At 44.7% G+C, this 11421-nt stretch overlaps 1 protein-coding gene across 1 annotated transcript; it reads left to right on the top strand.

Annotated features, from left to right (window-relative positions):
* Positions 1-10555: 10555 nt before the first annotated feature.
* KCNE1L (KCNE1-like) lies at positions 10556-11116 on the top strand. The gene has a single exon (XM_006873235.1). The coding sequence runs from the start codon at positions 10685-10687 to the stop codon at positions 11114-11116; it is 432 nt and encodes a 143-aa protein (XP_006873297.1). The 5' UTR covers positions 10556-10684.
* Positions 11117-11421: the final 305 nt, after the last annotated feature.

Below are 11421 nucleotides of genomic sequence, written 5' to 3'. Positions count from 1 at the left end.
CAGAGACTATTTTGATGGCATGCCAGTCTGTTTCCCACCTTTCTTTCTCTCTTTGCTATATATGCTGAATAAAATACCTTTTTTCACCACTATAACATTGTGACAATTTTCTCCTAGGACATCCTGTAAAGATTTACAGTCTCAGAAACCCTAAGAAGCAATTCTACTCTGCCCTAAAGGGTCCCCATGTGTCAGAATCCACTTGATGGTAGTGGACTTTTTTTTGGTTTGCCCAATTCAGAGAGTTGTATGGTTAACGAAGATAATGTATGTAATGTGCCTAGCACACACTAGGTACTTGATGGAGTGAGATCAGGTACATATTTGATATTCCAGACTGGACAAACCCACCAAGACCTTCAAGAAGTTTCTAAGAAAGGCACTTGAGGTTTCCAAAGTTCATTCCTATCCACAAATATTGTTATCTAGTCCTGTGGATTAATGCGCCAGACTGCAAAGCCATTTGAACTGCAGGGTCAGCAGTTCAAGCTCACCAGCTGCTCCTTGGAAACCCTATGCAGGGTCACTATGGGTCGGAATCGACTCGATGGCGCTCAACAACAACAACAACCCACAATACTGCACATATTCCCTGGGAACAAGTGAAAAGGCCCAGTTGGACCCAGGAAGTCTCTCATTCATTTTCCTTCTCCTTTTGACAACAGACCTACTGTGGAGGCTAGTGGCAGGCCACACATTTAAGATGGCACTGCCAGGAAAAGGTCGGGTAGGATGCAACATAGTAGAAGACACTGAGCTCAGATCATCTGAGGTCTTACTTCTTCAAACAAGGCTGAAGACTCTAGTGCTGAGAGCTTGGGTTCAGAGTCAAAACTCTCCACCAACCAGAATTGTGGCTGGCCTCCTGCTCCCTGAAAACCCTGGCGCTCCCTGCTTTTCCACAGTTTACAAAGGGAGGCTGTAAGAGGTATAAAGGCACAGACTGGGTCTTGTTCACTGATGTATCTCTAGAATCCAGCACAGTTCCTTCCACAGAGTACATATGCAATGAATATATGTTGAATAAATGAATGAATGAATTTTCTCATGTGGTACTTCAGGAAATTTTCTTTCCTCCATTCCTCCAGAGTTCACTGTGACTCTGCCAGTCTCCTGGACTTTAACAGTGCTTACCATGGATGCCTGTCTTTTGGCATCTAGCCACATTCAATTCAGTTCAATTCAACCAACTTCCATGGAGCTGTACCATTGGCAGGAAGCATCCACAGACTCGAGGAATGGTGACAGCATTTCCTCACTCATGGCACCTCAGTTGTACTTTCAAAACAACCCTGGCATGGTACAGAACCTTTCCCAAGGCTTTTGGAAAGTCTAAATACATGATTATAAATTACTTCCCTTTGTCAACACAATCCATTACCACTCAGGAAATAAGTGAGCTCTAGACAATGGATAAACAGATGGTTATTTGACAGACATGGGCAGGTGTAGAAGCAGGGTGGAGAGGTGAGAAGGAATGGTAGTCAGTCCTCTCTGATGGATTTGCAATGTCATTAAGTGTGATGGGAAGAGTGCTTGGCATCTCAGCCATTCAGAGCTGGTGTGGGGCTTGGATTAAAGGGATGCCCAGCAGCCCCTTGTGGAAAAGACCACCCTCCACCAACCACACACACATCTGTTATTTTTTTCTTCTTCTGAGGGTTGGGCCTTTAAAAATTTTATGATTAGTCCTCATTCCTGCCCCCACTCACTTCTATACATCTCTCACCTCCCCATGCCAGTTCTCTGTAAATTAGTCATTTTCTTTCTCTCTGGTAATTAATTATTTCTTTAACGGAATTTGAATTAGGCATTTATGTGTTCATTAAGACATTATTTTCATAGAAAAAGTTTACAAATAATTGAAATCTTCTAATAAGACCTAGTTTAATTATGATATATCCATACTCTGCAATGCTGTGTATATAATAAATTGCTATTGTAGAAAGACTGTAATTGACATGGGAGAAATTCACAGTATGTTAAGTAGAGAAGCTAGGCCACAAAACTTGTATATGTGCTATAGTAAATTTTTTCTTGGTGCTTTTCCATGTCTTCCAAATTTTCTGCATTGAACTGTGCAATCTGAGTTAGGGTAGAGCTGGGGCAGCAGCGCAATGAATTGTGAAGAATCTGAGAGCATAAACCAGAGTATGGAGTAAGGATTTCTTGAATCCGAAACTCTAGCAATAGGCTAACTTTCAAGCACAAAGGTGAGGTGATGGTGTCTATTGATGGTGAGTATTTAAGGTCCACCAAAGAAGTTTAGATTCCATTAAAGAAGCAATGAGCAGCAACTCTGGATTTCTGACATAAAGGCTGAATTGCCAGAAGTGGTGTTAAAGGAGAGTTGCTTATTTGACCTGAGGTAATGCAGTGACATCACTAAGGAAACACACCGGGCTCAGGCCACATCGGGCAGCAGTGTCAGGAGGGGTGACACAAAATGACCACAACATTTCTTATTTCGGAGGAGGGGGGAGTGAGTGGGTGGGGTGGTAGGAGTGAGGAGTTAGGGTTAGGACCAAGGCTAGGTCTAGGACTTCATTTAGTGTTATGGTTATGGTTAGGACTAGGGTTAATGTTAGGGGTAGGGGTTGGGCTAGGGCTACGAGTAAGCCTTGGTCTAGTTTTAGGGTTATGCTGTTGTTGTTGTTGTTAAGTGCCATCGAGTTGGTTCCGACCCATAGCGACCCTGAACAGGGTTTCCGAGGCTGTAAATCTTTATGGAAGCAGAAAGCCTCATCTTTCTCCCACGGAGCAGCTGGTAGTTTTGAACTGCTGACCTTGCGGTTCACAGCCCGATTCGTTAGGTTTATTTTTAAATTGAAATCTACTTGATTTCCCCTTCATTCGGAAGTTCTGTAATTACATTATTCCCTTTTTAAATTTTATGTTTTGGGGCTGTTGTTGCAAATTGGTATCCTGGTTATCTATTTTCAGTCTTCTAGGTTGGTTTTAAGGAGCTCTGGTAGCGTAGTGGTTACAAGTTGGGTTGCTAACCATAAGGTCAGCAGTTCGAAACTACCAGCCATTCCGTGGGAGAAAGATGAGGCTTTCTGCTCCCGTAAAGAGTTACAGCCTTGGAAACCTTATGCAGGGTCGCTATGAGTCAGAACCGACTCCACGGCACAGTATCACCAGGTTTGCTTTACTTTGAATACTTCTAAATCTGGGTTGAATTCTGGGTGATAGTATCATGTATGTTAATCTCAGGTTGTTTTCTGTGGTTTTTAGTTCTCTGCCCAAAGAACTCCCTTTAGTATTGTTTTGCTTTGCTTTTTGAAAAATTCTTTTAATTTCGGTATCTAGAAATGTCCTAATTTCACCATCATATTTGATGGACAGTTTTGCTGGGTATATGATTCTTGGTTGGCATTTTTTTTTTTTTTTCTTTTAGAGTTTTATATATGTCATCCTATTGTCTTCTTGCCTGCATGGTTTCTGCTGAGAAATCAGAACTCAGTCTTATTCGTTCTCCTTTGTTTTTCTGGAGTTATTCTCAGGATTTTTTTCCTTGCCTTTGGTTTTGAAAAGTTTGATTATAATATGTCTTGCTGATTTTCCTTTGAGTTTTATCCTGTTTGGAGTTAATTTAACTTTTTCAATGGCTATTTTCACATATTCATGATATTAGGAACGTTTTCTTCCAGCAACTCTTGGGTAATTTTCTCTATGGTTTTATTTGTCTCTTCCTGTTCTGGAATTCCAATCATACATAAGCTATTCTTTTTGATGTTGTTGTTAAGTGCCATCGAGTCGGTTCTGACCCATAGCGACCCTGTATAGGGTTTCCGAGGAGCAGCTGGTGAGCTTGAACCAACGACCTTGCAGTTCAAACGGCTTTGAAGTCCAGCGTATTAACCCACAGCGCCACACCAGGACTCCTTTTTTGATGGTGTCCCACATAAATCTTGGTCTTTTTTCGGATTTTTAAGTTCTTTTTTTCTGATTGTTCCTCTAGAAGATGAGTATTGAAAAATTTGTTTTCAAAAAGCTCACTGATTCGGCCTTACATTGATTCAGTTCAACTTTACCCTTTCAATGTTTTATCTGTTTCTGAAGTCTTATCATTAATCTTCTGGCTTTCTAATTGCTGTTTTTGTATGGTTTCCAATTTTTCATTTGTCAGCTTGTTCTCGTATGATTTTCCTAATTTTTTTTCTTACTTTCGTCTCTCTTTCTCTCAATTCATTGAAGGTACCTAAACAGCATTATTTTAAATTCCTTATCAAGTAATTCTGATTCCATTTCTGGTATTATATTTTCTGACTCTATATTTTGGTCATTTGTTTGTGGCACTCTGTCTTGTCTCTTCCTGTAAGCTGAAACTGTTCTCTCTGAGACATTGTGGTGTCGTTGTATTTACACTTAAGTGATGATTGTATGTTGGTGTGTTCTCAGGCACTCACCACCTGTCTCCTGATGGCTGTGACAGAGACTAGAAGGAAGTCTGAACATAGTTCTCAGTTTACTGTTTGTGTAGCGTAGTTCAGGGCGGGTTCACATGCCTTAGGATCGAACCCAGGCAGAGGCTTCACGGGAGGGGTTGCCACTGACTGCAGTGCTGGCAATGTTGGGATTGGCCATGCCAGGGTTACCAGGAGGGCAAAAGAACAAGGGAGGGCTGCACCTGCTAATCTCCCACCTGCAGCCCTCAGGCCTGTGTATTGGCAGCCACTTGCAAAAGCTCAAGATGGCTGCATTGCGCCACACCAGCTGAGAGCCCACCTGTTTTTCTCTCTCTAGCTGCTCCTGTTTAGCTTCCTCTTCCAGTCAGCACTCTGTCCACCCCTGTGTCCTATCTCTGAAGCTCAGGGTTCCAGGACCACCATCTGATCTATTTCTCTTGTTTTCCCAATTCTTTGTTGCAGAGGGTCTGCTCAGTGCGTCTGCCTACTCCTTCATCTTGTCCCAAGTCCCAGAAATTTATTATTTTCTATAAAAATATTCCTGTTAGTTATAACAACAACAATGTTTTTCATAAGACCAGCTTACATCTATCAATATATCTACAAGGCTAAAACCATGCTTATTTCCTTTGTGAACCTTCTAATGTGCTCAGGTCAGAGCTGTCATTATAATCCAATTACAATGATGTCTCAAAACACATGGTTTCACCTGCACCTGCTACTGCCATGCACTGCTGTTTTTGTTGCTGTTGTTGTTTTCATAGGAGCTGATTTTGTCCAGTTTTCTAGTGTTTTAACTATAGTATTGTGGTAAATATCAGTTGTGCACCTGTATCGATAACTTTTTGAGACCGAAGTAGTAGTTAAAGGAAAAGGAGAAAAGTTATAAAGGCTTCTGCTTAGTTACTAATAATGAATAATGTTGTAATTCAATTTAGAAAGATTTTACAAAATAAGTTTAGTGTTAGTATTCATATAATCTAAGAAATACTATATTTAAGCAGTCTGCAACTATTGTTTATCACATTTAGGATTAAAATTGATAATAGACATTACTAAGGATTCTGTATGGTCTGGTATGGGAAAAGGCTCATGGGGGGGGGAGGTGACACCACGAGTTACTACACTAGGTGACACCAATCATCGTGATGCCACTGAGGTAATGAGAGCTTAGATGGATTCTACCAAAAAAGAATCAGCAGTGGAAATTCAAATTTGACTAATTATATGCCAAGGTGATGTTGTTGTTGTTGTTGTTGTTGTTGTTGTTAGGTGCCATCAAGTTAGTACTGACTCATTAGCGACCCTATGAACAACAGAACGAAACACTGCCTGATCCTGGGCCAACCTCACAATTGTTGCCACGCTTGAGCCCATTGATGTTGCCACTTTGCCAGTCCATCTCACTGGGGGTCTTCCTCTCACCTTACCAAACATGATATCCCTCTCCAGCGAGTGGTCCCTCCTGACAATATGTCCTAAGTATGAGACATGAAGTTTGGCCATTTTGTCTTCCAAGGACCACTCTGGCTGCACTTCTTCCAACACAGATCTGTTGGTTCTTTTGGCAGCCTATGGCACTTTCAATATTCTCCTCCAACACCATAATTCAAACGCATCAATTCTTCCATGGTCTTCCTTACTCACTGTCCAGCTTTCGCATGTATATGAGGTGATTGAAAATATCATGGTTTGGATCAGGCGTACCTTAGTCCTCAAGATGACATCTTACTTTCTAAGGAAATGGGCATCAAAAGAGAATAGTTGAGGATTAGTCTTCAGGAACTCTAATAGTTAATGGTCTGAGGGACGAAGAGGAGCCAGCAAGAAACAGAGAATGATGGGTCAGAGAGATAAGAGGAGAAACTTGAGAATGCAATGCCATGAGAGCCAAGGGTATGACAGTTACAGGAAGGAGTGGGTGGTTGATGGTATCAAATTCATCCCTGAGGTCGAAGATGCAAACTAAGCAAAGACCCTTGAATTTGGCCAGAAGGTCACTGGTGAACTTAGATTTTGGCTGAAAGCTCTGGACTGTCTAGTAGGTTCCAAGGGAGGGAAAGGTGGAAAAATGGAGGCAGCTCATGGATATCATCCAAGTGACAAGAGTAATGTATTAGAACTAAGAAGAATAAAGTCACACTTTATCATTTTGGTCCTGCTACTTAACCACTCTGCACCTTAGTTTCTGCTTCTGAACACTGGAGTAATCATAAATCATAATCATAAGGCCGTTGGAAAGCACAAGTTTAAGTGATTTTTATATTACAGTAAAGGGGCTTCTTTCTCTACGTCCATCTAGGGATTTCTGGGAATGTTTAAACACTGATAAGAGGAGTCTTGTAGCGCAACAGTCATGTCCCTAGGTTAGTACTACTTTGAACATTCCCTAGCTGTATCCTCTGGGATTCATATGCCAGGTTACTTTATCAAGTCTTCTCTAAGGCTCTCTAAAATGAGCATATTGAGGAAAGGTGATAGGAAAGGAGTCAGGGTCACTATAGGTAACTGGTCATACCTCTGAGGTTTATGTAAAGGCTCTTGAGCAATGCTCTGTCTTAAACACTGCATATAGTTAGATGTCAATCTCATCCCCAAACACAGATGGCTGCATTCCCTAAGTGGATGGTAGCTCATGGCTGCATTCCCTAAGTGGATGGTAGCTCAGAGTATGGCTTCGGCCAAGGTACCAAAAAGCCTCCCCTTGTATCCATGGCACTTGCAGACTGAATGACTCCTGAAGTGAATGGCTTAGAACCAGCAGCTTGTTTTTCAAAGTGCGGCATACCCAGAAAGATGGATTAACACAGTGGCTGCAACAATGGGCTCACAGATAACAATTATGAGGATGGCACAGGATCACAGTGTTTCTTTCTGTTGTGCATAAGGTCGCTATGAGTTGGAAATGACTGGGCGGCACCTAACATGAATGCATATACTTTTCTCTCTTTGAAATCTCATTTGGCAATAATATACAACTAGATCTAACCACATGAAGTTTTCTTTTCTTTTAAAGCATTGATTGTGAAATGAATGATCGTTTACATGGGAGAACACCGATTTTGCACTCATCCTATAATATTTTGTTTCATTGTAAAGGTTACAATCTCCTCCATGCATCATCATTTAACAATATTTGCTTCTATTCCCTCTGGTTTTTTGTTGTTGTTGTTGTTTGTTTTTTTGATGAACACAAAAACACTCAGGAATATACAATCATTCAAACAGCCAAAGGTCACACCCTGCAAGCCTGCTCCCCAGCCACGAGCACACAGCCTTTCTCTTTTCATGAGTCTAGAGTCCTCAGCTGCTCCCTCTCTCCATGACCTCACCTGGTTTGGTCTGCCTCCATCTCTGGTGTCACTGCTTCTCTGGCTAAGGTTCCACATTCCGCTCATACTCTTCTCCCTTGATGGTCCTAGGGTCCTCTGTTCCTGGAATGTAAGATTAACTACTCCCCCCTTCATGTTACAAAACTTCTACCTTTACAATTGTGACAGTCTCAATTAGTCATGATAAGAATTACTCACTACTGAACCAAAAGAGTCCTATCCCCATCTCTTTTCACTAGACCCGTCTAGACAAGATGAAAACTATTCAGTGGGGATCCTACCTTCCCCTGAAGTCTGAAGTCCCTCATGAAAACTTGTAAGGCAGCCAGTCCATGCCTTTACAGCTCCCTCATTTTAGGTAGCCAACGTCTAAGTTGGAGCCCTGGTGTGGTGTTGTGGGTTAATGCACCAGACTGCAAAGCCATTTGAACTGTAAGGTCAGTGGTTCAAGCTTACCAGCTGCTCCTCAGAAACCCTATATAGGGTCGCTATGGCTTGGAATGACTCAACGGCACTTAACAACAACAATGCCTAAGTTGCCCATCCCTATCTACCCTGTATACAGAGGGGATAACATTGATACTTGATGTGAAGAACTTCCCTCTCAGTTGGTATTTTGAACTACTACATAGGTCAAGTGAATCAACTGTAGCAATTTACACTTATTTATTTTATCAAATTTCTTTATCTTCCTCTAGTTCTGATCATCCAGCCATCAAAGCTAGGTCAAATGGGTACTATCTGCAAGTTTGGGTGTTGTTGTGTGTCTCCCCTCACTTCGTATCAGCTGGATGCTTCACTCTCAGCTCTCTGAGCATGCTGTGGCTAGGTCAATATCCATGGACTCAGGAGTTCCCAAGTCCTCTCAAACTTTGGACCAACCAGCCGCTCTCTCATCTCGAGGTCGACAGGAGTCTATAGAACATGGTCGAACTCAGCCCATGTTTTCATTACTGACTTTCCCCTACTTCCACTCAAATGTAGACCAGCATGGTTGCCAGCAAGCTTACATGCCTGCTCATGTGTTCCCTTTGAGTTTCAGTCTTGGAGGGGAGTTTGTTCTAAAGGGACTGGATTGCTTGCCTTGATGGCTCCTTGGTAAACAGCTTGCTTGTTTTTGTAATAGTCAAACAGACTGCCATTTTTGTTTTTTATTTTGTTTTTTCCTGCTGGCTGACCACATATTTTTCTACTTTACTATATACATATCAGGAGCTCTGGTAGTATAGTGGTTACTAGTCGGGCTGCTAACCTCAAGGTCAGCTGTTCCAAACTACCAGCCATTCCACTGGGAGAAAGACGAGGCTTTCTGCTCTTGTAAAGATTTACAGCCTCAGAAACCATATACAGGGTCGCTATGAGTCAGAACAGACTCTATGGCACATAACCAACCAACCAAGTATATACAAATCAACTGTTTGAGCCCTTTTCCTTTATGAACTATAGTCTGTTTCCAGTTTACTCTACACTATCTTTGTCTCAGTGCCTTATTCTTCCCTGAAAGAAGAGACACCCAGGTAAGGAAAAGTGGCTGCCCCATAGATCATCAGGGCCTAGACCTGTTTCAAGCTCTGAAGAGGCACGTAACTGTGGGACCACTAACAAAGGGTGGGTTGGGAGTAAGCATATGTTCTAGAACTGGCATTTTTCAGACCTTGAGAAATCAAGGAAATATAGTCAAAGAGCCCTGGTGGTTCTGTAAGATAAGTACTGGACTGATAACCAATAAGCTGGCAGTTCAAACCCACCAGTCACTCCATGGGGAAAAGCTTTTTGCTCCCATAAAGATTTACAGCCTCGGAAACCCAATACAAAGTTGCTACGAGTCAGAATCAACTTGATGGAAGTGGGTGGGATCCTCTAAATGGTAGAACTTGATTTTACTTCTAGGATGATGGTTTAAGAAGGGAAATAGGGGCCCCATTATGCTAAGTTGCCTTCATACTCATATGCAAAGTATATTGTTGTTGTTACGTGCTGTCTAGTCGATTCCGACCCATAGCAACGCTGTATAGGGTTTCCAAGGAGCAGCTGATGAGCTTGAACCACCGACCTTGCAGTTCAAATGACTATGCAGTCTGCCGCATTAGCCCACAGCGCTACACCAGGACTCCTGGGCTTCCTTAAAAGTGTGACTGATGGAAGATCAGAGCAAGACTACTTAAGGAAGCTGGTTTATTATCAAAATCCTTTTTGGAACAGTTATGCTGTGATTGTCTAGTAAGTGTTCCATCACTCAGTCACCAAACAGCCTGAGCAGCTTTTGTGTAAGATGTTCTCCTTAAAGCAGGGGAAGGAACTGAAGGCTTGAAAGATAGACAGGTCGAGGCCTTTGTCTACGGGACTAACTGCCTTAACATGTGAAGAAAATATCTTGACTGCCATGTTACGCAAAAGCTAAGGAAAGGTTTCCCGGTGGTCTCACTTGAGTGGCCTTGGGGGCCCAGATGCTGTATCTGGGCCAAAGAGGGGCCTGAGGGGCAAGTGGCCAGAACTTGGAGGGAATTTTCTTTTGCAACCCAGGTTCTAGGTTTGGCCCCAGCAAGTTGCCCTGCCAGCCTCTGCTGCTTGGGGCCACGAGCCTATCGAGCTCCCGCCCCCTCCACCCTTTCCCTGGAGTCGCCCCCTCCCTTGTCCCCCATCTACTCTCCCCCCACCCCCCACCAGCTGTCCCCTTTCCCCAGAGCTGCGAGACAGCCGGAGCCTGGGAAGAGGCGGACGCGGGCTGAAGGGGGCGTGGTGGGGAAGGGGAGGAGGGGCGCGGGTGAGGGGATAAGGCAGCCCCAGCGGCCCGCGCCCCCAGCCACTGCGCAGCCCGTTCCAGAGCACGGTGCCACCGCCGTGGCCTTGCCCCGCACCGGCTCCCCTCTTACTCGCTTCCCTCACCCAGGGGGAAAGGTCAACAGCGTCCTGGAGCCTCCGTGTCACTCCCCGACAGCCATGAACTGCAGCGAGAGCCAGTGGCTGCGCACCCTTCTGAGCCGCCTGCTGCTCGAGCTGCACCACGGGGGCAATGCCAGCAGCTTGGGTGCAGGCCCGGGCCCCAGCATGGGCATGGGGGTCGTGCCTGACCCCTTCGTGGGTCGCGAGGTGACCAGCGCCAAGGGCGACGACGCCTATCTCTACATCCTACTCATCATGATCTTTTACGCCTGCCTGGCCGGGGGCCTCATCCTGGCCTACACCCGCTCCCGCAAACTCGTCGAGGCTAAGGACGAGCCGGCGCAGGCCTGCTCCGAGCACCAGTGGATCCCGGGAGGTGTCTCGGCTGTCGCGGATGCTGAGACCGCCGTTGGCTCCCCGGCCGACGGCCGCCGCCAGTTCGCTCCCGGGGGGCTGCCCGCCCTCCCCCAGGGCACCGAGGGGGTCTAGAGCCGCGGTCCCAGCTGGCTGGCTTGCTTGCGCCCTTCTCATCGCGCTCAGCTCCTGCTCTTTCCTCCCCCTCCAAGGTTCTCCTTCCCTGAGGCCCAGGCAGTGATGTGAGGCCGGGAGACATACTCACTCCTGGTCATTCTCTCCCTTCTCCCCTCTTGTCTTCATCTCCTCTGTCCCCACCCTGCATCCCCAACTGCACTAAACTGCCTCTGCTCTCGTCTTCAGGAAGCTCAGACACCACTCTCCAGGCTTCTGGGAACTGAATCCAACACTTGGCATTGAACTGAAGCACTGAATTCTAT

Source organism: Chrysochloris asiatica, unplaced genomic scaffold (genome assembly GCF_000296735.1).
Source record: "Chrysochloris asiatica unplaced genomic scaffold, ChrAsi1.0 scaffold00231, whole genome shotgun sequence".
NCBI classification, from domain to species: domain Eukaryota; kingdom Metazoa; phylum Chordata; class Mammalia; order Afrosoricida; family Chrysochloridae; genus Chrysochloris; species Chrysochloris asiatica.
This window is presented reverse-complemented; position numbering and strand designations above follow the sequence as displayed.